The 27,702-nt window shown below is 42.3% G+C and overlaps 1 protein-coding gene across 8 annotated transcripts in view; it reads left to right on the forward strand.

Annotated features, from left to right (window-relative positions):
* The window catches only part of Cep152 (centrosomal protein 152), an 82,352-nt gene that overhangs the window by 25,156 nt on the left and 29,494 nt on the right, over nt 1–27,702 (forward strand). For all 8 annotated transcript variants that reach the window (XM_038330615.1, XM_038330616.1, XM_038330607.1 and 5 more), the window contains 10 exons: nt 4,200–4,398; nt 10,314–10,433; nt 10,995–11,104; nt 11,831–11,959; nt 12,082–12,208; nt 14,307–14,450; nt 16,628–16,873; nt 18,724–18,855; nt 20,423–21,073; nt 24,150–24,291. In XM_038330615.1, coding sequence (XP_038186543.1) covers nt 4,200–4,398; nt 10,314–10,433; nt 10,995–11,104; nt 11,831–11,959; nt 12,082–12,208; nt 14,307–14,450; nt 16,628–16,873; nt 18,724–18,855; nt 20,423–21,073; nt 24,150–24,291 — 2,000 coding nt within the window. The remainder of the gene's footprint in view (nt 1–4,199; nt 4,399–10,313; nt 10,434–10,994; nt 11,105–11,830; nt 11,960–12,081; nt 12,209–14,306; nt 14,451–16,627; nt 16,874–18,723; nt 18,856–20,422; nt 21,074–24,149; nt 24,292–27,702) is intronic.

The raw sequence follows: 27,702 nt of genomic DNA on the forward strand, positions 1-27,702 counted from the left end.
ATGAGTGTGAGTCTCCTGGAATGTCCTAGGACTTACTAGGTCCTAAAATAATAGCCATTTCTGTTACCTTAGAGATGATTGGTTAAATATGCCATTGATCAGATTTTAGCCATTTCTGTTACCTTAGAGATGATTGGTTAAATATGCCATTGATCAGGTTTTAGCCATTTCTGTTATCTTAGAGATGATTGGTTAAAATATGCCATTGATCAGATTTTACATTTATCAACTTTGAATTCAACACATATGTTTTAAAGCATTTTGATCCTCAGCTTTGTGACAATGTTGGCTTTACTGGAGCACAGAGAGGTGAATCACTTGGCTCAGGTTGTCATTGGTGCCACCAGGACTTGAATTCAAAAATCTTCAGGTAGTGTAGTTTCCTGTTTGTTCATATTTACATGATAGTCAAGCCTTTTTACTTTAAACTTTGTTCTTCTTTGTCTCTCTTGATTGACGATTAAGGATATAGTTCATTCAGAAATGGTCTTCTCGTTTGTATTACTTTTCAGTTTTTACTATGGTTGGCCTTGGAGCTGAGTGATGAACACATATGTGTTGAACCCTTTCAATAGACATACTTCATCTTTATCCATTAAAACAAATTCTACCTTTTGTACCTTTTGGTTTTTGTTTTGTTCCTTGAGGTAGGATATTGCTGTGTATCCCAGGTTGGCCTCAAATGCACATTCTTGCCCTGAACTCCCAAGTACTGGGATTCTTGGCATTGCACTACTATGCCCAGCTACTCTTGTAATTTCTATTTACATAACTTCTTAGCCACGATGTAGTAGTTCTAATATACGTTCCTCTAGTTAATAGGCTCAAGACATTTCATCATTACTATAAAGAAATGGCTGACCCACTCCATTGGGAAAGTAGAGAATGTAACTGAATTGGAGTGGGTAGTGTTATGCCTGCGTCATGAGCCCCCCAGAGAGCACCAGGAGTCCAAGTTCATATGCAAGAGCACAGAGCCTTTATTGCAAGCCCGAGCTTGGGCTGTCCATCTGTTCTGACACAGCGGTTGGATTAGGGAGAGCCCTGAGCTCGGTTGGAGGCAGGGTTTTTAAGGAGTCAAGGATGCGGGGTGGATTCCGGATTCAGATGGGGGCTGAGCTCCTGGTGGGCAGGAGTGGGCAGCAGGAGTCTTGTCAAACAGGGATGGGCACTGGCGCTGCTGTAAGGAAATTGGCAACCAATGTACAAGTTAAATAGGCTATTCTTAATGTTCTGGAGCATCTAGTGCTTGTTTGTCTCAGTTCTGATTGGTTCTCCGCAGGGTACAGTTTGTGCTTTTCCTGGTTATTGTAAGGGTGAGACCTAGTCCCAGTGTTGTTAGTCCACAGCCTGTCATGGCTGCACTGATGTTAAGTCAGGCCTCTTGAGGTAGCTGGTGAGAGCTCTGGAAAAGTCATCACTAAATGTGTCGTCCAGAGGACGTCATCTCACCCCAGTGGTTCATAGCTGATCTACCGTCTTTGAGAAGCAGTCTCGTCAAATTTCAAGGACATAGGAAAGAAGTCGGTGCTTTTCTTCCAGTGAACGGATTGTTGAATTAAAGGAGACTGCTCTTCACAGTGTGACTTACCCTTTTTCTTGAGCTGCTTCCAAGTCACTGACCCAGGTATCAATGGCTCCCAGCTTTTACTCCACCACCCCCCTTCTGCTACTGCCTAGTAAAGTTGAAGGGTTTAGCTTATGTTCTATTTTACAGTAGTCTGTACACAGCTTGCAGACGCTTCCTCTCTCCATTATTATAGTTGGCTGCAAAGCTCAAATAATAAACATTTAACAGCGGAATGCCGTTTTCCTTTGGTCTTCTCAGCAGGCTTCATAAGGGACTGCAGTCTATTTGGGTTTCAGGGAACCCCGTTTCCGTAGGGTGCCGTGAGCTTTAGGCAGAACGGTCACTACTCTGACTTTTTTCCTTCTGAGGAAGGGGAGAAAATTATTATTATTATTATTATTATTATTTTATTTTTTTCAGACAGGGTTTCTCTGTGTAGCCCTGGAGGTCCTGGAACTCGCTTTGTAGACCAGACTGACCTCAAATTCAGAGATGCACCTGCCTGTGTTTCCCCAGTGCTGGGATTAAAGGCGTGCACCACCACTGCCTGGTGAGAAAATTATTCCAGGCACTTCTCTCCTCTCTGGTTTGACCTCCTCTGGGAGCACAGAGTGCTAGTTCAGTGGCCTGCTGCAGTCAGAAGAGGAATTATGGAGGCCTCATTTGCTTGCTGAGTGAACTGAGGGCTCACAGTTCAGCTCATCATCTAGCAGAGTACTTTGTGTGTATTTTGTTTCTTACAAAACTTTACCTGTTATAGTTAGGATTTCCATTTCTACAGAAGTGGAAAATATTTAAATAGGTGGGGTTTTAGATATGAAAACATGTACATAGAATATATGTATATTGTTATATATAAGTACATATATAATATATTCTTCCTAAGGAGTTCCATTTATATTGTTAAAAATAAATCTACCTAGTGATTTGTGTATTCTCTCTTTACACATTTACAATATTCTAACAATTAAAATATCTTTAAAATATTAAATTTCAGGAGTAAAAACTTTAATTCAGATACCATTATTTCTTTTTTAGATAGATTTTTTCTTTTTAGAAGATTTTAGAAATAGAGATTTATATTTTACACAGTTCAGTATACTCAGCTCCCATGCTCCCTATTAATAATTTGTATTGTTAAAATTAATGAACCAGTATATTTACGTTGTCACTAATGTCTGAGATTTACTTGGCATCCTTAGTATTTACCAGTTTTAGAGTACAAAGTAACCACTATGAAACTGTTTAGAAACTTATCTTCATCTCTAAAAAAATGATACTTCAATTAATTGAGAATTTCAAACTTGTATATAATGTATTTTGATCATATCTGCCTTCCCTACTCCTCCCCTTTGTGCTTCCTAGATCCATTCCAACTTGATGCCCTGTTTCTTGTTTTTATTTATTTATTTATTTTATTAAGTAGGCCACGGAGTCCAGTCTGTGCTGGCCATAAGCTCATGGGTGTAGGGCCGTCCACTGAGGCACTGGTGTTCCAGGGCCTGTGCATGCCCTGAAAGGAAACTGACTCTCCCTCCCCAAAAGTCATCAGCCATGAGCAGTTTCTCAGCTGAGAGTGGGGACCTATGAAGCACCCCTCTTCTTCTTGCTGCAGGATGACTGGCTTGCTCTCGTATAGGTCGTGTCCAGGCAGCCACAGCTGCTGAGAGTCCTCGAGGGCAGTGGCTCTCTCGTGTGACCCCCACACACTAATAAAATGACTTAAAAAGATTGGACTCTCATTCTAGGCTTTATGCTTACAGAAAATAGAGTTGAGTTTAAAAGCTGGAATACAGCTCAGCAGCAGAACACTGGCTTAGCATGCGCGAGGCCACGGGGTTCAGTTCTAGTTACAACAGAGAGAGAGAGAGAGAGAGAGAGAGAGAGAGAGAGAGAGAGAGAGAGAGAGAGAGAGAGAGAGAGAGAGAGGAGTTTAGATTAGATTAGCAGTTTTGTGGTTGCTTGGATTCTGCCCAGCCTTATAGACAGTAGTCGGTTAGGATGGCTGAGGTGTAATTGTTTTCCTCCTCAATATCCATATTGCCTCATTGAATATTAGCACCCACATACCCCAAGTCACAAGTGTGAGCTGTGTCTGAGTTAAACTGCTAGGCAGAAAGACTAAGTAGGGAGAGTGTTTTCTGAGAAATGAACCTATTTTTGTGCAAAGAAGATGTCCTTATGTATGACAAAATTCCATTTTATTTATTTTTTATTTATTTATTTATGTGTGTTAGTGTTCTGTCTGTGTGTTTGTATGTGCACCGCTTAACATTGAAGGCTGGAAGAGGGCATCAGATCCCCTGAAGCTGGAGTTAGCTGTGAGCCAAGTGCTGAGGCTCAATTCAGGTCTTCCGAAGAGCATCAGATACTCGTAACCACCACACCATCTCTCCAGCCCCCAAGTTCCAAATCCTTTAGCAGAGCTGGGATGTAGCTCAGTGTTAGAATATTTGCCTAGCATGTCTGAGGCACCAGAAAACAAAGAAACAAAATGGTAAAAATGCAATTGGTTCAAGATGCTGTGACAGTCAAGGCATACAAAGCACGATTACCATGTGCTTAGGGCTTTAAAGAATGACTGATTTGTTACGTGGTTTAATCCTAAAACTCACCATTTCCCTGTCAGCACCACACAGCAAGATGCCCCAAACAAAGAGCTTTCGAAGGATGAGGTTATCCTGAAGTTGAAAACCCAAGTTCAACGCTTGCTGACTAGCAACTCCGTGAAGCGTCATCTGGTGTCTCAACTACAGAGCGATCTCAAAGAGTGCCGTGGGACAGCTAATGCTCTCCAGCAAGCGAAGGACGGCAGCACAGGCATGGAGGTGAGGTCTGTGGAGCCTGTACGGTTCAGAAGTCTCTTTGAAACATGCAGTAAAGAGAGCCTTTATGCTTTGTAGTTAAGTTCTTGGTTTCCGGAGGTTCCTTTGACTCTTGAAGTAAAGCTTACAGAAAAAAAGCCACTTGAAAGGGTATGTTTGGCTTGTTCTTGGGACCTAGTAAATAAGATGCCAATTAGGTTAAATTCTTTGTTCACAAATGAAAGGTGTACTGTAGGTGGAGGCTGCTAGTTTGTTCCTGATCGCCAAGACCCGAATAATCACATAGAAACTGTATTAATTGGAACATTGCTTGGCCAATGACTCTAGCGTATTCTTAGCTAGCTCTTACATCTTGAATTAACCCATTTATATTGTTTTGTATTTTTCTGTGAGGGTTGTGGCCTACTGGTAAGGTTCTGACTGGCAGCTTGTGTCTTTCTCCCTTCATGTCTCCCTGACTCTGCCTGCTGTTCTCTATCTCTGCTTGAAATTCCTTCCTTGCTCTATTCTGCCCTGTAGTAGGCCCAAGCAACTTCTTTATTCATTAACCAATAAAAGCAACACATATACAGGAGGACTTCCCACATCAGAGTACTACGTAAAAGGGCGTGTGCATGTTGTCGGTTGGCTTGAACCACCAGTGCTTTATAGCCCCGTTAGTAATCGTGTCCAGTGAGATCCCCCAGTGTTTCTCAACCTTCCTAATGCTGCGACCCTCTAATACAGTTCTCATGGCTGACGCCCAGCCACAAAATTCATTGCTACTTCATAACTAATTTTGCTAGTGTTATGAATCATAATGTAAATATCCATGTTTTCTGATGGCCTTAGCCAACTCCTGTGAAAGGGTCAACTCCTCAAAAGGGTCGTGGTCCTTAAGTTGAGAACCTTTGCCTTAAAGCTCTGCTCCTGAGCGCTCCCTGGCTCTCTTCCCGCAGGAAAGAACCCATCTCTGTGAGGAAATGGGGTGTACAGCACTGCTCAATACCTACTTCCGAGTTGCATCTTTTAAATTTTGAGACAGGGCTTCAGTCTGTAGCCCTGGCTAGCCTTCAACTTGTAATCTCCTGTCTCTGCCCCCGAATACTGAGATGGTAGGAGCATGCTACTACATCCTGCTTCAGCCAGTATCTGTGGAGATGAGGAAAACGGAGATAGGGATCTGTGGCCCAGCTGGGGTTTCACAGTCAGTCTTAGGAAACTGGACTTAGAGGATGTGACTGATGGGGGTCAGTGTGATTGCTGGAAGCTCCTGTCACCAGTCTCCTCACCTCACAAATGCACTCTCTTTACTGCCAAGAAAACTAATGCGGAAATGAATTGATAATTAAGAAAAGAAAGTGGGCAGAGTGGTGGTGGCACATGCCTTTAATCCCAGCGCTTGGGAGACAGAGGCAGGCGGATCTCTGTGAGTTTGAGGCTAGCCTGGGCTACAGAGTGAATTCCATGGCAGGATTGAAAGCTGAATAATGAAACCCTAAAAAAACAAAGAACAAAAAACAAACAAACAAAAAAAACAAGATGAAAGAAAAAAAGTGGAACATTGAAAAGAATGTAGGGAGTGTATTCCTTTTCTCCTGAAGGGAAAGAATTTTTAATCTATCTGTTGCTTTTTTATCTTCTGGTTCTTATGCCAGGAGTCCTGTTCATTAAAAAATCCTGTCAAAGTACGAGAGATGTTCTAAGGTGTCGATTACTGGAACTTAAAATAAATAAAAAAATGGCTACCCCATGGCATTATGCCACTGTTGCACGCGTGGGTGTCTTTTGCCAATCAATACTGTCGTTTACAGTGATAGTAACTGATGGAGACTACTCACTGATTTTTTTTTTTCCCTCACCAGCATCCTGCGTAGTACCTTGTGGTACTATAAAAGTCAAAAGGTTGGTTTGTTTTGTGAAACATTCAAGTTTGGGCTGTGTTATATGATGAGTGAGAGTTCATGATCACCTTTGAATGTTGCATGGAGTCTTCTTTCCCAGATCTTTATAACAGAACTTCACTTAGTCTGTAAAGTTAGAAAGCATGATGGGGAGAGAGAAAAAAATCGTTTAGTTAATTTTTTTTTCTAATTTAACTTTTTATTGATTCTTTGTGGACCCACTTTTTATTTTTTGTGTGCATCTCTCAATCCTACTCATTTCCCATTCCCCTCATCCATCCTTTCCTTCTGCAACCTTCCCCCCAAGATAAAACAAAATAAATTTGTTTTGTTTTGTTTTGTTTTGAGACAGGGTTTCTCTATGTAATAGTCCTGACTGTCCTGGAACTTACTCTGTAGGCCAAGCTGGCCTCAAACTTACTGTGAGATCTGCCTGCCTCTGCCTCCTGAGTGCTGGGATTAAAGGTGTGCGCCACTGCCTAGCAACAAAATAAAATTTAAAAGGAAAGAAAAAGAAAAGAAAAAAAATCTCGTCATGGAAGCCGCAGTGTGACCCAGTGAGTCAGTCACACAGTCAGTACAGCCATTAGTCCGTACATCCCCACTCCCAGGTGTTCATGGAAAAGAGTCATTGGTCTGATTTGAGGCCTCTGGCTTCTGCTACACCATGGAAACTGAGCTCTCACTGGGACTCCTTGTATATCCTGTTGTCCTGTATCTTGCTGGTTATTTATTTCTGTTTTTGAAAAGCTATTGTATGTAAGATTTTGTGGGATTCACAAATAATAGAAGTATAAGGTGTACATTAATATTTAAAAGGCAGTTTGGCTATGTGGAGCCACATATAATTGCAGCACTTTGGGACATCTACAATTAAAGAAATTGTTTCTATTAAAAATTTAGCTGGATGTGGTGGTGAATACCTTTAATCCCAGCACTTGGGAGGCAGATGAACTCTATGAGTTCCAGGACAGCCAGAGCTGCACAGTGAGACCCTATCTCAAATAAAACAATCAAAGCATACTGTTATGGGCATTTCTAAGCTAATACGTGATAGAGCTTAGGAGACTGCAGATACAACATTAGCAGTGTTCGAGAGTAGATCAGATGTGCTGTTCATTTCACTTAATCACTGGGTGATTAAGACTGAAGTTGTAAGTTTAGAGAGATGGCTCTGAGGCCAAGGGTGTGCAATTGCTTTTGTAGAGGATCCGAGTTTGGTTCCCAACACTCTTGTTGGGCAGCTTCATGGGATCTGATGGCCTCTTGTAGGCTCCTTGGGTATTGCATTCATGAGCATATATATATATATATATATATGTTTTATATATAGAACTTCATATATTACATATGTGCGTATATACATATATGTATTAAAGATAGAATTGTAACGTTCTTAGAAAACCATATTGACCTACCAACAGTCAGAATCCATCTTCTGAATCTTTGTAAACATAAAACACTGAACACAGAAAGCGTTTTGTGTCTGATCCTCAATACATTTCTTTTGTGTGTATTGATGTGGGTGTGCACATTTGTCAGTGACTTTTGAGGGATCAACTGTGGTATAGAAGACATCTATACCATCCTTGGCAAGAAACAACTTAGAAGTGTATTTTAGCTTGTGGAAAAGGGATATAAAGGGATGTGGCTCATCGTGGTGGTGAAGGCACAGAGGTGCTCGGAGAGGTGATGTGGCTGGTCATGGCCTGCCATCACAGTCAGGAAGCAGAGCGTTGGATGCTTGCACTCACCTGGCTTTCTTTTTCTTCCTTTTAATTCATTGCTAGTCTGTAATCCGTGGGATCTTTTAACCTACATTAAGGGTGGATCTCCTCTCTTCGGTTAAGCTCCTTGGAAATGCCCTTACAAGTCTGTCTCTTAGGTGATTATGAGCACTTTGACGTTAATGGTCCAGACTATCAATCATCATTCCACCCTTTCTCAACTTGACACCCAAGCATATCAGTTTTAATCATAGCATCCCACCTCTGATGTTCAATTAACTCTTTAACTCTGACATACTCAGTGAGGAACAGGAGGTCCCTCTGTAATAATCTTTAACAGTTACACTTGCTTTTCCCCTATCTGCCATGTCTGCAACTTTCAATTTGCTCACACTCCTTTGTTATAGGAGGCCGCTAGTTAGTTCCCGGCTGCTCAGCCCCAAAATAATCAATCACACGGAAACCATATTATTTGCAATACTATTTGGCCAATTGCTTAAGTATATTTCTGGCTAACTCTTATATCCTAAACTATCCCATCTCCATTAATCTGTCAATCACCACATGGCAGTGGCTTACCAGGTAAAGTTCCAGCGTCTGTCTCCAGCGGGGCTCCATGCCTTCTCCTGATTCTGCCTTCTTTCTCCCAACATTCAGTTCAGTCTTCCCCACCTAGCTCTACTCTATCCTATCACAGGCCAAAGACAGTTTCTTTATTAACCAGTGGTATTCACAGCATACAGAGGGGAATCCCCCCCATATCACTCCCTTTCCTACGAAATTTCATTTTTAGTATCTTTCTGCTTCACCTGCTCTCTCTGACTGGACACTTGAGTCAGAGCAGAGCGGAGCAGTGGGTATGCCTGCACCTCAGCCAGATACTAGAAAGTCTTAAAATTTCTTCCCTAGAACAAATTCGTCCATTGCATTGAAAGTTAGCCTCACTCAGATTCTCAGGGGGCTACTGCAGGATGCAGCTGGGTTCTTTTCTAGAATGTTACATGAATGGCCTATTGTCCAGTTGCCAACTGAAACCCAGAGAGCCAGACTTCACTGTCTAAATTTCTTTTAGCCTCCTAGTCTTCCCATGCTTCTACCAGAATTGTCTAATGGGCTCTGCCACAGAATTTCATTATTTCTCCAGCTCACAGGTCCAAAATCTCTGGAATTCCTTTAGCAAACCAGTTTAAAAGTCTGTTAGTCACATGGTCATATAGTCAGGGCAGCAGTGCCCCTGTGTGGAGCAATCTGTGCTCCATTTCTAACGACTGTGTCCAGATAACATCATGGGACAGATTTCAGATACTTTGATGAACTGAGTAGATGTGCTGATTTCCCTTTAGAGAATAAGGAACTTACAGATATGGAAGCGTTCAGATGGAAGGGGACCCGCAGTTACATAAACAAAGAGTTTCCACTGTGGTGGCAACACAGAATGCAGGTGAAAGAACTGTTAGCTTTCCCTTCCCCCAGCTTAGTTAGCCGAAGATAAGCTGATGTTAGAGGTCAAGAGAATTGAGCTCATTCCTGCACCATCTGGCAGCGTGTCCATTCTTATGACTTGTCTAGAAAATTAATATACCAAAGTATATCATGTATCTTAAAAATAGTACCTACTGAGTAAAGTATATACGTGAGGTAATGCTAGTTAAAAGTACGTAATAGAATATGTTAATCCTACTGAGTCAAAGTGTAACAAAAATGGACTGTTGCCTAATTTCAAAATAATCTTCTCCTGAGATACACGTTACTAATTACAGTGTGAAGCCAACAAGCAGTGGGGCAGTGCCTGGGAGGCTCTGCTTTCAGCTGGTCATCACCAGTCAGGAGGCACGATTGCCTCTCTTGTTTCTTACAAGGAATTTTTTATTTCTTAGCATTCGTGCTGGAAGCCCAGCCTGAATTTAGTGAGTAACACTAGAAAATACCAAAATGAGGGAAACCGTCTCCAAAGTAACTGATTAGCACTCTCAGAAGATGCCATAGGTTTGAAAGATAGACTGAAGAGCTATTATAGCCGGGAGGAGACAGGAAGATTAAATGCAGTGTGGCATCGATTTAATCTTGGTGCAGAAAAGGGTATTAGAGGAAAGCGGGGGCGTTGATATGAAGTCTGTAGAATGATTGATTACATATCCATGTTAGCTTTCTGCTTGAATGATTATATTGTTTGTATTTGGGAAAGAAGATGAAGAAAAAGACCTGGAAGTTATTTGTTCTATTCAAACATTTTTTTCCCTAAGTGAAATTATTTCAAAATGTACAACTTTATTTCATTTTTAAACTTAAAACCTTTTTAAACTCTCAGGCTAAAACAGATACCTCTGGAAGTACAGCTGATCAGTTATGGCTTGATTCTTCTGACACAATTAGAGAAGATATTGTGCGACTGAAAAGTGAAGTTGAAATCTTACAACAGCAGAACCAGGTGAATAAGCGTCCCGACTCTCAATGAGACTTCCCATGGTACACAGGTAGTGCAGGCTCCTGTAGCAGACACGGGCCATGTGGGTTAGTGGACGTGCCTTGGGACGTTCTTGTGGTCCTGGCTGTCTCCCTTATTGGTGCTTTGGGTAGTACCTTTATTGGAAGGTTGAGTGGTTCCTATTTCGTGTGGTAATGCACCCAGTGATCAATAGATATGTTCCTGTCTTCTTAGCCAGCTCTCGACCAAGATGTAAAACTTTTTATTTTGATGAAGATTATTGAATTCTAAGGCTTATTTTAAGGTATCTACTAACTTAATACTTCTCTGGTTAAATAGTTCCATTTGGTACATTTTAAAACAAATACAATATATTAATGTTTACTCCTATTAGAATGCTAATTACTACAGAAATATGTCTATCTTACTTAGATGTGAAAATAATTTTGTAGATTTGTGAGAGAGAGATTATATCAGATAATGGTATACACTGTGGGTATTAAAATGTTAGACTAATCATTACAGGTGGTGTTTCTTTTCTGTCATCCTTTGTTCTGTGTCTAGCAACTTAAAGAAGCTGAAGAAAAACTGAGAAGTACAAATCAAGACTTGTGTAACCAGATGAGACAGATGGTCCAGGACTTTGACCACGATAAGCAGGAAGCTGTGGATAGGTGAGACATGTTGGTGCCTTGCTTTTATCTCCTGGCTCTCCTCCTGGATAGCCCCATCTTCTACCCTGGCAGCCCGTCTCCCGAAATGGAGTGAACTGTCCCTGTGGAAATCTTAGATTGACAGAGGTTAGCCCCTACTTCCCAGATTATAATGTGGAACACCAAGACACATGTGGTGGTGTGTCTTGTGGTGGGCGAACCCTAGCTCATCACCTGCTGCACTTCACTGAACTATTAGACTCTTCTAGAGGCCTCTGGGAAACCTGGAGGGCTTTGTCTTCCAAATACCGAGTTACACGTATGCAAACAGACCTTTGGAAGATGACTTGTAAGTTGGCTACTGCTGGTATTTGTGTAGTAAACATGTGTATTTTGAATTCAGGGGCTATTTCTCAGTTATTTCAATTAAACAGTTACTTCTTTATAAACACCAGTCTCCAACATAGATTAACGATTCTGTTTGAAGTGGTGGGATATAGTCTAACACCTAAATCCAGTTTCCTCTAGAAACATGATGAAAGGAATGTTTGAAGATTCCTGTAAGACCAGTGGATTTAAATGAGCTGCTCTTGGTTTTGGTTGAGGGAAAGCAGTCTGACCTAATTATAATTTGCATTCGTGAAAACAAGGGGGAAGGAAGGAAGGCAGGCAGGCAGGCAGGAAGGAAGGAAGACCAGTTCATCCTGTCCCTGGTGCTGCATGGCTTTAGTTCCCCTCTCTTGCTAGGTGTGAAAGAACTTACCAGCAGCACCATGAAGCCATGAAGGCTCAGATCCGAGAGAGTCTTTTAGCAAAGCATGCTGTGGAGAAGCAGCATCTCCTTGAGGTCTATGAGGGCACACAGTCACAGCTCAGGTAAGAGGAGGCCTCACTGCCTATTTGCTCCAAAATTTGGAGTCATGTGTGTGTGCACTCACACTTGTGCGTGTGTGCACATGTATGCACACACCTACCTACTTGCTGGTTCTGTCTCCAAGGTCTGACCTGGACAAGATGAACAAGGAGATGACTGCCGTGCAGGAGTGTTACCTGGAGGTGTGCCGAGAGAAGGACGAGCTGGAATCTGCTCTCAAGAAGACCGTGGAAAAGGCTCAGGAGCAGAGGGTAGGCCGCTCCCATGTCCTCCCATGCCTCATCATTTCCACTAACACACCTGCTTTGGCGAAGTGTGCAAAAGGTGTTCATAGAGGCTTTTTATTTGATTATATCAAGCTATTGTGGCTCACAGAATTAAAAAATACTGAAATTGTTATTAAAACCTTTGTAGAAGGGTGACTAGATGAGGGAAGAGGATGTTTCTTTTTAAAAATTAATTGTAATTTATGATTTATTTTGCTATTTTTAATTATATGTGTTGTGCACATGAGTGCAGTTGTCACAGGCCGGAAGAGGGTGTTGATTGTCTGGGCTGGAGTTACAGACTGTTATAAACTGTCCAGCATGGGTGCTGGGAACCAAACCTGGTTCTTTGCAAGAGCAAGCTGTACTTGTAACCACTGAGCCATCTCTCCAGCCGTACCTTTATAGACTCATTCTGGGAGACAGAGCACTCTGGATCAGCTCGCCCCCTATGGCACCTCCATTTTCATGTGTTTACTGCCTGTGCCTATCCAGGAGATCCTGCATAGCTTATGGGCGCTGCACAGTGTGCCGTGAGCATCTGTGAGCCTGCACAGTGTGCCGTGAGCATCTGTGAACATTGTACGGTGTGCTGTCAGCGTCTGTGAGCCTGCACAGTGTGCCGTGAGCATCTGTGAGCCTGCACAGTGTGCCGTGAGCATCTGTGAACGTTGCACAGTGTGCCGTCAGCATCTGTGAGCCTGCACAGTGTGCTGTTAGCTGCTTTCCCAGTACACCTGTTGCACTCAAGAGTAGACATTTGCCATTTTATTGTCTTGGGAAGGACAGGAGTTTGAGTGTCATCTCATAACAAGGAAAGTGAGGCTCTGGATAAGGCTGTGTATCTCCACTGGCCTCTTGGGAGCTGGAGAAAGAGCAGTGAGTTCTTTATCTGACTTGTCTTGCTGCTACTGCCCTTGCTGCGTGTCCAGGAGTACCCCCATGTTAAGCAGTGGTCAGCTCTGTCCTCTGGAGATGGAGATCTGACTCTGGTTTGCTTGGACCAGCCTGTGGGCCACAGTTTGAAAGCTACCTGCATCAAGGCTAGAAACTAGGTACAGATACTAAATATTCTGCCCAGATGTTTTTGAATATGATATCTTTTTTTTTTTTTTTTTTTTTTTTTTTTTTTTCCAAGACAGGGTTTCTCTGCAGTTTTTTTAGAGCCTGTCCTGGACCTAGCTCTTGTAGACCAGGCTGGCCTCGAACTCACAGAGATCCGCCTGCCTCTGCCTCCCGAGTGCTGGGATTAAAGGCGTGCGCCACCACCGCCCGGCTGAATATGATATCTTAAAGCAAGGTATTGCCATCACTTATGTGGGAAAGGCAGTCGTGAGCAGATGGGGTATTCAGTTCATGTGGTATTTTGGCCGTGTTTCAGTAGAGCCGCATGACGGAAAACATGCTGTGAGTGTTATGTCACTCAGTGGAAAACGGATTTTTAAAGGGAGTCAGTGTTGGCTACAGAGGAGTTACAAAGGATTTAAAGTTATTTAGAAATTGAGCACTTAGCTTTTAGTGATTTTATAAAAATTAAAATAAAAGATTTATTTATTTATTTATTTATTTATTTATTATGTATGCAACATTCCTTCCCTGTATACTTGCATGCCAGAAGAGGGTACCAAGATCTCATTATAGATGGTTGTGAGCCACCATGTGGTTGCTGGGAATTGAACTCAGGACCTCTAGAAGAGCAGTCAATGCTCTTAACCTCTGAGCCATCTCTCCAGCCAGGGAAGGAATGTTGCGCACACAATAAATCAATCAATCAATCAATCAATCTTTTAAAAATTAAAATAGGGAGAGAATCATTGATATGAGTGTTAAGTAGGGAGCTTGGTCTGGAGACAGAATTTATAGAACATGCAGGACCAAGATTCATGCCACATGCACCGTTCTGTTTTCTATAAAGACAGAGTGTCATACTGTTGCCCAGGTTGGCTTTGAACCTGCTGTGAAGCCAGGAATTACCCTGACCTCCTGTTCCTGCCTCCGCCATGCCCATGTTGAAGCATTTTTAATGTGGTGACTGTCTGTACTACACAGAGATGCTGAGATACTAACTTGAGTTTCTTTACAGAGACAGCTTTTAGAAGACAGAGAAGAATGTGTAAGCAAACTGAAGTTAGAACTTGAAGAGAAGTACCAAGAAACTCTTAAGACAGAAAAACAGAACTGGCTGAAAGAGCAAGAAGCCGGCGTTAAAGAGCAGGTTGAGAAAGAGGTGACGTCACTGGGACAACTGAAGAAAGGGGCTGGGTCAAAGTTTCTTCTGGTCACCCCGCTTATTAGTTTATTTTGTTTTTCCCAGCCCTGACTGGCCTGGAACTTGCCATGTAAAACAGCCTGGCCTTACACTCACAGCCATCTATCTGCCTGTCTTTGCCTCTTGAGTGCTGGGATTAAAGGAATGAGACACCACACCTGGCTTCTGGTCACTATATGTATAATAACTGTAGGTCATTCTTCCTGAACACATGACTTATAATTAATTAGCAAGCATGTAGATGGCCATCTGTTCTGACTCAGAATCTGGCTGCTAGAACACATCATACCACTTTGACTTTTCAAAATGATTACATGATCTTTATCCAAATTCAGGATATATGGGGTTTTTTTTGGATATTTCTTTGATTCCTAGAAATGAAACTATGGTCTAATTTCCTATTATGAGATGGCTCTAATAAGTCTCCGTCAGTGTCTCTAACTATGTAATTATAGACATAAATGATTCATGCATTGGACTAGAAGAAAAGTGGTGGGCAGGCTCAGCAGCCAGAACTTCATTTATTTAATTACAAAATGGAGTGTGTTACTTAGGCCACTTTCAAGTATGTATAAGAACATCCTATGGCTTCTCTGCTCACCCCTCCCCATCCCGCTAGTCCTTGATTTTCTAGACAGTTCTACTTGTCCTTTCATGTTCCTGTATATACTTTGATTTTATATATCTTTGTGAAATCTGTAGACCCTCAATGAGAGATAATGTGTTTATCTGAGACTGACTTAATTTGCTGAGTGTCATTATCTTCAGCTGTATCTGCTTTCTTACCAGTCCTGTAACTTGGTGATTCTTTATGACTGAAGGGAGTTCGATTGTGTATAAATTGCATTCTCTGTTAGTTGCCCTATTGCTGACATCTCGGTTGGTTCTATACTTAGCTGTCAGAGGCAGCAAGGCAGTAAACATTGCTATGTGTCTCTGCCATATGCTGAGTTTTGGGTAAACACCCAGCGCCTTCTCATGGCTTTATTTTCAGTTTTGGAGGAACCTGCATCCTGGCTTCCTCAGTGGCTGGACTGGGTTAGCCTTCCTGCCAGCAATGTGCAGGCTCCCTCTTGTCTGCATCTTTGCAGCATGGTCTGCTTGTCTTCTTCCCTGTCTGTTCTGACTTCTTTTTGAGATCAGGCCTCACTTTGTAGCCTGGTACTTGCTATGTAGACCAGGCCAGCCTTGGACTCAGAGAGATCCATCAGTCTCTACCTTCTAAGGACTGGGATTAAAGGCATACACCACCATGCCTGGCTGGTTTCCTAAAAATTTAAGGACCAGAGTATGATCTTAAACACTAAGAAATGAAAAATAAGGTAGAATTCTAGCCTGTTTAAGATTTTGTCATAGATCTGATATATGCTATTCTGGTAGTGTAGTAGCCAGGAAGTACTTTTAGAACTCCAGATAGTCAGCAGATGGGACAGGCAAAAGAGGAAAGACCATTTTGCTACTTTATAGTTTTGCATAAGACTGACTAGACCCACCCACGGCATTGCTGGGCATGGAGAACTCATGGAGAGGTTCTATCTGTGCTGCTCCCTCTAACTTAGTTTATACTGAGTAAGGTTTCAGGGGGTTCAAGTCGGTGAGACTGTCACTGGACCATTCAACTTAAACTTGTTCATTAGATTTCCTCAATGCTTGCTTTGTGGAAAGTGTTACTGATGTGAAACTCTGCAGTTAGCAGCAAACAAGTCTGAGTTGTTGTGGCATCCCTACAATGGCGGAATCTGACCCTGAGGTGGTCTGCCCTTAATACTTATTGTTAAGTCTTCATGTGAATTCTGTTTTTAGCGAAAGCCAAAGAGGAATGTATTTTTGTTGAGTGACCTTCTAACCCTCATATAATAATTATAAGAGTATTTATTAGGTGTGTCCAATGGCTCCTGCAGGACCCATGTGCCCAATATGCAGAACTTTAAACATACCTAAAACATGAGATTATTTGTGTGATTATAGACCATGAGCCTTATAGATGGCAACACTGTATGACAGTATCAGAGGCCACCGCCCCTCCAAGGTTTTAAATACACCTGGAGTTGCCTTTCTTGAGTAACCATTAATTCTATTTTTTACTTTGAGTACTTTTCTTCTCATATTCCTCCTCACAAAAACTTGTTCAACAGCTGGAAAAGGAGTGGCGGTCCAAACTGAATCAGAATATAAAGGCTCTGAGAAAGACAACTTCAGACCGTGGCAGTCAGACCGACCAGGTGGGCCCTCCTGATGCCCTTCCTAGGGTGGAAGCAACAGTCCTAACAGAAGAGCAGGCTCGCAAGGTGCAGCAGGAGAAGGAGATGGCTGTCAAGGAAGCTTTGAGGAAGCTGGAAGTGGAGTTGGAGCTCAAACACTGTGAGAGCATTACACAACAGGTGAGCGGCGCGCTCAGGGCGGGGAAGTGTAGGGCTTGCTGGTCAATGAAAATCCAGGAGGTGCCGCCCGCCTTCGAGCTGGGCTGTGTTCCCAGAATGGAACAGATGCTGCAGTGTCTCTCAAGCTTCCTTCATTTCTAAAACTCTTTCTCTGTTCTTTGAGTTTTCAAAGTGCTTGCTTTCTGAAATCTAAGTGTTAGGATGCCGGAGGGTGTGTGTGTGTGTGTGTGTGGTGCTTGTTTTAACATTCAAATGAAAAGTTAAGAATCTTTCACATTGAGTTTTATAGAAAATATTCCACTAAAGTATTTGTTAGTAATTTTAGATTAAGATCTTAACAGCATTGGTATGAAAAGTCTAAGCTGAACTGAGTTGAGCTGGCAGGTGTGCCCCATAGCGGAGCTTTGTAATTCCCATCAATGGCCAAAAAGTGGTGCCATTGCCTTTCACTTGAAGCATTCACAGCCTGGCTTTACACATGGGTGGAAACATTTCACAGTGAGACTGTACGGAGGAAAGTGTAGCTCATGTTATCAGAGTAGAGATGACCTAATCTCTGTATCTAGGTGAGCTAGGGCAGTGGTTCTCCTGGAGAGCTGCCCTGTTTGTGTCGAGAGATCAGAGTGCAAAAGGCAGGAAATGTCTTAAAAACCTATTATGTATTTTATTTTAATAAGAAGCCACCTGGCCTGGTGATGTGGACTGGTGACAGCATATGTTCCCAGCACTAGAAAGCCCTCATTTCAGTCCCAGCACTAAAAGAAAACCAGTACCTGAAATAAGGTATTTAAATATCCTTAGCTTTTGATAAATACTTGGCATTGTATATGTATGCATTATTCTGCATGTTATTGTAGGATATCTTAGAGTCAGGAACATAGGCAAATGAACATGTGACATATCAAGGACACCTTCCATCAGCTAAAGTGTCCTGAAATGGAACTGGTATTGCACTTGAAGAGGCAGGAGGATTACCACAATTTCCAGGCCAACCTGGTCTACAAAGGGAATCCCAGGCCCCCAATCTTCTGAAGTTTTTACTACGGTTAAAAGATCGTTGCTTAGAGAAGTGTTTATTTAAGAGTGCTTCTCGGTATATATGAAATTTTAGATCAGATGAAGAAAGGTAAGGAAAGCTAGCATGGTATTGATTAAATGTCTCCAGAAGACATAAATTTCTGTGGGAACTCTTATCTTCTTGCTCTGTGTTAACCAGTTGGGGTTTCTATGCGTGTGCAGTTAGTGCTTTCACTGGAAGCTGTTTGTGTCAGCTCTGCATTGCCGTGTGTATATCTGTGTTTGAAAGGAGAAAGAAGTGCAACAAGCCCTGTCCATGTAGTTGCTGACGGGTTATCACCCCTCACCCGTAAAGCTCATCACGCCTTGAGTTCTTGTCTGAACCTGAAGGGTCATGTGCATTCTTATGTTCAAATTTATTCTTGACAGCAGCAATCTGTGCTTGCATGAGGCGGGTCTGTGTGTGCTCATAGGGTGTGTTGGTCGAGCAGGAGCGAGGAGGTGGTGAGTATAATGATTGACAGGTGGCACTAGGTGACCCTTTGGCGTACTTTAGTTTTTCTGTCAGGATAAATAGAACTTTGTTGGAAATGACTGATAGAACTTTGTATGACACTTCTGATGGCTGCATTGCTCATCAGATGCAGATTCCCACTTCCTGCTTTGCCCTTTGCAGGGGACAGGATATGAATTTAGAAAGAAGGATTGCTGTTTCCTGTTTGGTATGAAGTCAGTGTGGTTGTAACGCAGGGAGACACAATGTAAAACGTGTGAGGTCGTAGTTGCTGTGAAGCTTTACCCTTGCTATGCCTCTCTCCTGTCATCTCCTGTAGGTGGAAACAGCTGTGCAGAATGCCCGTAGTCGCTGGCTACAGGAGCTGCCCAAGCTTGCAGAGTACAAGGCACTGCTGAGAGCCCAGCAGCAGGAGTGGGCGGAGCAGCAGGAACTGGCCATGGCCCAGAGGGTGAGTGCTGTGCGATTCTGTCCATAGCCTCCCACCTCCACCCTGGAATGTATGTCTGCTCCTGGGGTCAGCCTAAGCAGGTGTAATCTGCTCTGATCTCACTGGAGGTGAAGGCTGTGATCTCAGCACCTCGAGTCTCTCATCATCCGAGAGATGGCTGCACTTAGAAATTAACCCTGTTTTATTATTTATTACGGACTGTTTGGTTGCGATTGAGAACAGGTCTCTTTGCTCCCTGTTATTTAATGTGTGTGAAGATTTCCTGAACTGTCTGTAGTCTTAGAGCACATTCACTTTGAAAATACTCAGCTCTCTAGAGAGTTCATGCTCTTCCAAAGAAAAATTCAGGTGTGCACCCCCTCATTTAATTTAATCAAAAGGCAAGCAAGTGGAAAATAAAGTTTGGCACATTAATTCTAAAATTTATTTTGAAAAATAAAGGGCTAGCCTTTTTTTCACTGTTCTGAAAAAGGTGTGTAGTCCACACAACAGAATGTGTTTGAAGGCAAAAACTGCCTTGAATCACAGCAACACACTTAATACAAGACAAACTTGAGGGATAGGCCCAACTTTGAGTAAATGTTTAGCAGATTGTTTCAATGTCAGAGGACGAAGAATGGATTAGTTGTTCCATGGTACATAGCCTTGTGGCAACCCAGTAACACTTTGGGGAAAGTAGTTTTACCCAGCTGTGTGTCACAATAAACTTTCAGTTGATAGCGTTAAATGTTTGAAAGATGACACTGTGCTGGGACTTGCCTGTAACCCAGCCCTTGAGGTCTGATGCTTGAGGTCATCCTTTGCTACAGAGAATTTGAGGCTAGCCTGGGATACATGAGACTTTGTCTCAAATAAACAAATAATAACCTTTCAATATTTTCTTACTATAATAGTAAGTGTATGAATATTTCTTATTTTTGTGTTTTGGTGTGTCTGAAATAACTCAAAGTAAGTATCTCAGAGGGAGAGAGAAGAGGAAACAGTGTGATGAGACTCAGCTGTCAGAAAATCATACAGCTGGGTCTCCAAGAACACAGAGGCATTTACAACCCTGGCACTCGGGAGGCTGAGGCAGGAGGATTCCACTGCCTCAGTGGGAAAGAGCTTGCTGTGCAAGCATGAGGTTCTGGATTTGGACCCTCAGAGCCCACCTAAAGCCATTCATGTGCACCTGGGCCTTGCTGAAGATGGCAGGAGCAAGGGGGATTGCTGACCAGCCATTCTCGTGGAACAACAAGCTTCACTGGTAGTGAGAAACTCTGAAACATGAGCTGCAGCATGAGGGGAGGGAGTCCTGGTGTCAGCCTCTGGCACATCACAGGTGAGGGCACGCGCACGCATGCACACGCCCGCACTAAAGTAAGAAAGGAATAGCCTTAAGTCTGGTGTAAGCATATTTTACAGAATGTATGTCACATCTAGGTTTGTTTTTTCCTTATTTTTTATTTTAAATTGCTTGTTTAGTTGGGAGGTTAGCCCAGACCTTAGGATTTGTTGTTACTAAAGACTGCCAGAGACGTTCAGATGTGTGCTGCTGACCCTCTCGCCTTGCTGCTGTGCCTTTTAGCTGTCCATTGCACTCTCTGAAGCTAAAGAGAAATGGAAAAGTGAGCTTGAAAATGTGAAGCCAAATGTAATGGCTGTCAAGGAACTGGAAGAGAAAATTCATTCTCTCCAGAAGGAACTGGAGTTAAAGGATGAAGAAATCCCTGTGGTTGTCAGGGCTGAGTTGGCGAAGGCGCGAACTGAATGGAACAGAGAAAAACAGGAAGAAATTCATAGGATTCAAGAACAAAATGAGGAAGATTATCGGCAGTTTTTAGATGAGCATCGAAATAAAATTAACGAGGTGCTTACAGCAGCTAAAGAGGACTTTGTGAAGCAGAAAGCTGAACTACTTCTTCGGAAGGAGACAGAATTCCAGGCATCTCTGGACCAGAGTCACAGGGAGTGGACACTGCGGGAGGCTGAGCGGACGCAACTGGCAGTCCATCAGTATGAGGAAGACATCCTCACTGTGCTTGAGTTTCTCCTACGGGACACCCGGAAGGAGGACGCTGGTGATTCACAGGACAGGCAGCTTTTGGAAGTCATGTCAGTTTGTTCTTCAAAATGGATATCTGTGCAGTATTTTGAGAAAGTAAAAGCCTGCATACAGAAAGCACTTCACGATAAGCTGCCCTTGCGTACAGACAATGCCACTTCTGAGTGGGAAAAGGTATGTTCTTAGAGTCGAGCAAAGCTGTTGAATGCCAGGGGTGATGCAGAAGTGAGTCTGGTGGGCTTCTCTCATCCTCATCTTACTATTAATAGGTTAAGATGTTTGTTTTCCCCAGTGAAACTAGCTTTATTGCAGCAGATCTAATGGATTACATTTGTTGCTAGTTTTTTATTTTCTATTTTATATATATATTTTTTAAATTGCTTCATAGCTCTACTACTATGAGGCAGGGCATTTAGCCTCTAGATATCTATTACTTAAATATATGTGTGTGTATTGTTCTTTATAAAAGCATAACATTTGAGAAATTAAATAATTGTGTTCCTAACCACTTCAAGAAGTATATGTCTTATTAAGACAGAGGGCTGATTGATTGTTGTTTTGTTTTTTCTGAAGAGGTTAGAAGTCAATTTCTTGTCCTCAATGAATTTGTGTTGTTGGAGGAGGCTGCTTGTTCAACCTGGCCACCCAGAGCTGAAATAATCACATAGAAACTATATTATTTAAATCACTGCTTGGCCCATTAGCTCTAGCTTCTTATTGGCTAACTCTTACATCTTAATTTAACCCATCTCCATTAATCTGTGCATCACCACGAGGTCATGGCCTACCAACAAAGTTTCAGCACATCTGTCTCTGGCCGAGTCTCCATGGCTTCTTTCTGGCTCCACCTCCTTTCTCCCAGCATTCGGTTTAGTTTTCCCCACCTAGGTCTGTTCCCCTGTAGCTCTGCTATAGGCCCAAAGCAGTTCCGTTATTAACCAGTGGCATTCACAGCATACAGAGAGGAATCCCACATCAGTGTCTTATTAAACAAAAAGTGACAACGAGGTCCCAAAATTGTTAAAAAGAAACAAACAAACAAGAGGTTTGATGCATTTGCCAAAATTCCTGGAGTACGGTTTCACAGATGCCCCATATGTGTGCATGCAGAATGAATTCTCTGTGTCCTTTCAGTCATGCAAGGACTGTCTGAGACCAGATGAAACCAGCCTGACCAATTTAGGATTGAAGGGCAAGGCATTGATGAAACTTCCAGAGTCGTATTCTCGTGTGTGGCCAGCCGGTTCCAGTGTTCAGGACCAGGTGGGACAGTGTCTGATGGACTGTGAGGCAAGCTTCACTGTTAAAGACTCTTCTAGGCCATTTCTCATCATTTGGTGCTATTGCCTACTGGAAATGCATATAAGCCAGGGTGGGAGTTCAGTGTAGGAGACAAGCTAGCGAGTCACTTTGGGCAAATCTGTGTTATGGCTGGCCATCCAGAAAAAGAGAATCCAGCTCCCTGGTCCAATTCCTGACCCTGGCATCTGCTGGCCTGTTTGCGTCCTACATATGAAATAGGAAAGAACTTTAGAACCAGAGGGGCCGGAATGGTCATCCCAGTTCATCCCCGTTCATATGTTTATCTTTGATTTTACAGTGATGCTACTATTAATGTAGTTGCTGTTAGTAAAAATGACTGGCAAGATTACTTCCCATGAGCATTGCTTAATACTTCATTGAGAATCTTGGGGAGAAACAATTAAAATAAGAAAAATAACAGGTTTTAGGAATAGAGGTGACGAAGAAATCATGTTGCTGCTTTCAAATTTGTTTGTCTAGAAAAGAGTCCTTACAAGTGAAAAAAACAGCACTCCGTTTCTCCTGCATGTGTTGATTGTAGACGGTTATTACATTCAAGGTCTAGTTGCTGATTTTCCCTATAGTGAAGATGTGGGATTTTCAAGGCATTTCATTTTATGTCAGTGCAAAATCAGTCTGGAGGTCTTTCAGGGCCTGCAATTGCACAAGCAGTGTAAGCTCGTCCGTGTGACTTATCTGGCTCATGGCTGTGGACATGAGACAATGTGGCTAAGAGTTGAGACTTTCACAGCTGTCCGTGGGTGGGTCCAGCTGCATTCCTGAGGAAGATGGCTTGACACGCCTAATCTCTAGTTTGTCATAGAAGCAGGACTTGACCTGCTGCCCTGTAGCCTCCACAGCTCAGGACACTGGGGGTCAATTAATGATTCCTGTACACATTCCATAAATATGAAAGTGTGCTGTACATATCCCATAAATATGAAAGGCTGATTTATAGTTTATTAAAGCCGTAGGGCTTAGAATTGCTCATGGATATTGAGATAAACCAAAGCTTGCTAAGACAGGAAGGATATAGGAAGTGAGAAAGACAATTTTTTAAGAAAATGTATTATTAAAGGATATTACTAAAATAGTTCTTAATAGATAGAAGAAAAATGGAAATATTGGGAGAATTCCAAGCAAACTTAGGCAGTGTGTTCTGTCACCTTCCAGAGACAAGTTAAAGCTAGATAGCAATGTCACGTGTTCTGTTTTTTGGTTGTTAGTAGGTGTTCAAAATCTGAACATACTGCTTTAAAAGCCTGTGAATTTGGTAAGTAGAATGCCTGAGAGAGTGACGGACACTAAGAGCCTTCATCGTGACGAAAGGGCCTGGTGCAATAGCTTCACTTCTGTAAGCATTGTCTGTCTTTAATTTGGCATTCAAGCGTCTTTCTTACCAAGTAACAGAATATGTTAAAGTGTTTATTTTGAATATGTTAGGAGGTAAACTTTCTGATTCATAGTTGCTAGTGGATTTGAGTCCGGTTGCAGTGAAAGTGTGCTAGATTTTCAGGAATAATTCTGGTACTGTTCATTCTCTCCTGTCCTGTGTTGTAGCCAGCCAGGGAGGCCTGTCTGTTGCCTGTCTGTCATGTTATTCCTACACCATCCTAAGAGAGACACTGCTGAGAGAGCAAGACTGTTGATAGGCAGTGTTTTCTTTCTGTATTTGTTTGTTTTGTTTTTTGAGGCAGCGTTTCTCTGTGTGTAGCCCTGGCTGTCCTGGAACTTGCTCTGTAGACCTGGCTGGCCTCAAATTTGGAGATTCACTTGCCTCTGCCTCCCAAGTGCTGGAATTAAATAAAGGTGTACGCCACCACTGCCTGGCTTCTTTTTGTATTTTTAATATTAGAATTACATTTCTTTATTCTTTAAAGTTAGGATTTTAAACAAATATTTGTAGATATTTCCCCCAGGTATTAAGTAAGACGATATTTTATTTCAGAGAAATATGGTCAAGACCCCCGTAGATCCTGTCAGCTGGAACACTGGCCAAGGAGACCCTGGAGTCCCAGCACCCCTTCCTGTCTCCACCACTGGACGCTGTGCTCAGTCCTTGGCCTTGCCAGAAGCAGAAGCAGAAACTGGTACTGATTTTGTTTCCTGTCTAGATTGCATTTTGTATCCAGGGATAGGGTTCTCTTAGACCTCTTCCATCCTGCTGGGCTTTCCTCCATTCCCAAATGAAGCTGCAGAGTGAAGAGTGAGAGGTGGGTGGACAAGTCAGACAGTTAGTCCTGACTGTTGAGAAATCGAGGGTTTCACAGAAGGGAATTGCCAAATATGGACAGTGGAGACTACATTCAAATCACTGAAACTTATTTCAGCTGTTTCTCTCTTTATTTACTTAAAATACAGTTACATCATTTAGCCTCCCCCTCATATCCTTTCAGTCCCTCCCATCCAGCCCCCCAAACTCATGATCTCTTTATTTCATTATTATTGATGTGTGTGTGTGTGTGTGTGTGTGTGTGTGTGTGTGTTCTTCTGCAAAAATGTTCTTCAAGGAGGGGTGAGAGCTTTGTTCATCTGTGGGTGTAAGGATGGCTATTAGAATGCAGTTACTAATGATAGTGGTTTAGGAAGTGGCAGTAGTAGACTCTGTCTCCTGAGAGTGGGGTTACAGACAGTTGTGAGCTCCTATGTGGGTGCTGGGGATCAAACCCAGGTCTTTCGGAAGAGCAGCCAGTGCGCTAAACTGCTGAGCCATCTCTCCAGCCCCACGTAACTTACTTCTTATACTATGCTGCAGCCCTTTGTATTCAGAATTTACCTGGGAATGTGAATCTGTTGATTATTCCTGAGTGTAGAAGGAGCCTGCTTTTCGTCCCGCCCGGCTCCCGGCCACCTGGCTAGCTTATGCCCCGAAATAACAACACACAAATTGTATTCATTTAAACATTGCTTGGCCCATTATCTCTAGCCTCTTACTGGCTAACTCTCACATCTTGCTTAACCCATTTCTAATAATCTGTGTAGCACCACAAGGTGGTGGCTTACCGGGAAAGATTCAGCATGTCTGACCTGGCGGCTGGCTCCATGGCGTCTGCCTCACTTCCCTCTTCCTCCCAGCATTCTGTTCTGTCTACTCCACCCACCTAAGGGCTGGCCTATCAAATGGCCAAGGCAGTTTCTTTATTAACCAGTGAAATCAACACAAAACAGAAGACCCTCCCACATCACCTGAGATTTCTGAACTAGGAATTGGCAAATTCATAAGTCCATCCTTTCCAGTATACTGAACCTTTGTAGTCTGTTCCTGTCCTATACCCTCTTCTGCTGCATAATCGCCCTTTGTTGTAACCTGCAGAGGACTGATAACTACCTGGGTATTGAGTCACACATTCTCATGCACTTAACGCAATAGGCAGTATTGCAGTGGTCCTTAGGTGGCAGTTCTTTGCTCTCATCAGAGCCTTTCCCTTTGCCTCTCTGTTCTAGTTGGCTGGGAGTACCTTACTGAGTTAGTGGATGGCAGTACGACCCTGATTGGTATTTTGTTTCATGTATCACATTTGTAATAGCTTGAGATTTATGTTGTAATCTGTTAAATGGTAGAGACAATATTTAGATGTGACTTGGCTTCTTATGAAAGAAACTGGCTTGGGCTAAAGGCCAACAGCACTGTGCAAAGATTCATTTTTCTTCCCTTGTCTTTGTCCTGTAAGCGCACCCATAAGCTCATCGGGAAAGACTGTTGTGTTAAATCCTTTACAGCGCCTGCCTTAGGGTTTTATAGCTGTGAAAAGACGCCATGGCCACTTTAAAAGTAAACTCTTCATTGTGGTGGCTCACTTGCTGCTTCAGAGGTTCCATCCATTCTCATCATGATGGGAGCATGGCAGCCTGCAGACAGGAGTAGCTGAGAGTCCTGCATCTTGACTTAGAGGCAATAGGAAGTTGACTGACTGACACATGGCAGTATCCTGAGCATAGGATACTTCAAAGCCCTCCCCCACAGTGACACATTTCCTCCAACAAGGCCATGTCTGCTCCACCAAAGCTATACCTCCTATTAATGCCACTCCCGATGAGATTATAGGAGCCAGTTACATAAAACTACCACAGTACCACTTCCAGAAGTTACCATGGGGGGATGTTAGATTTGCTTATAGTTTCCTAATCTTGTTATTTTAAGTAATTTAACCACTGATGATGAAATATTTGCTATATGCCAAGAATATGAATAGTAGTAGGTAAGTTATAAAAGCTTATAGCCAGGAACTCACCATTTGGCTTAAGAAATAGTGGGTCTGCAGGACTAACACAGTCCGTCCCCCACAGCATCTCCCAGCCTGTGGCAACAGAGTCTGATTTTCAAAAGCCATTTTATTTATTTTTTTATTTTGACACACACACACACACACACACACACACACACACATATATATATATACACACACTTAAACATGATAGAAATGGATTCATGCACTTTATATTCTTTGTAATTTGATTTTCCTCCATCCAACATTAATTATGCTTCTATGATTTGTCCGTGTGATGAAACCCTAGTTCACCCATTTTTATGCCTATATTATTATTATTATTATTATTATTATTATTATTATATTGTTGACATGAGTGTTTCTTGAGAGTGGACAGTTAGCCTGGTTTTCAGTCTTGCCGTCAGTCTTCAGTGAAAAGTCTGGACTCAGCCTGCTGCACCAGTGCATACTCCTACAACTCTGGTGTTTATGAGCAAAGTTGGCACCATTGAAAAGAAACAGGGAAATCAGGAGGGCGCTGCAAATAATGTCTCCGGGCCCCTGACTCAGTGCCTCAGATACTCGTGCCTGCCCTGTGCCTACTTTCTCTCTACTGTAGTGTATCATTTTGCATATTACTTTAATTTTATAAATTTTATGTATTACTGGCAGTAATACTGTTATTTGTTGTACTCTTACTATATGACAGGTACTTAACTATATGCCAAAGGATTTTGTTTATGGCTCCCAAAACTTTTAAATAAATTTAAATTTGTTGATAATTTCTAGCTTACTAAAAGTAGTTATAAGAATAAAATATTACAAGAATAAAATAGTTTCATGAAACACTCAAGTAGCTAGCAATACCTGTTGATGACATTTTTTTCTGTTTTGTGGTAATGCGTATATACATGTAAATATCATTCATTCTAGAACTATCTGAGGGTATGCTACATACATTGTGATGTTTTATGCATAAATGCCTCAGTCTGTGTTCTCTAGGAATAGGGCTTTTTTCCTCTTTGCATAATCTTAGTATAGAAAATTTAACATTACAGTGTCAACCTTCTGTTTTATTCTGGTCTTGCCGTGTACCCAAAGGCTGTCTAGTGTGGCGTGTGCTCATTCTCCTTGTGTCTTATACACCTTTGCATCCTTTGGTGAAATCATCCCACGGCGTCTTTGTCTTTTTTCATTTTGAAATGCTGAGGACTAATATTCTTTCTTTTCTTCCCCCTCATTCTTTTTGTTTGTGTTTTGGTTTTTATTTAGTTAATTAATTTTACATCCTGG

Source organism: Arvicola amphibius, chromosome 5 (genome assembly GCF_903992535.2).
Source record: "Arvicola amphibius chromosome 5, mArvAmp1.2, whole genome shotgun sequence".
Taxonomy (NCBI): domain Eukaryota; kingdom Metazoa; phylum Chordata; class Mammalia; order Rodentia; family Cricetidae; genus Arvicola; species Arvicola amphibius.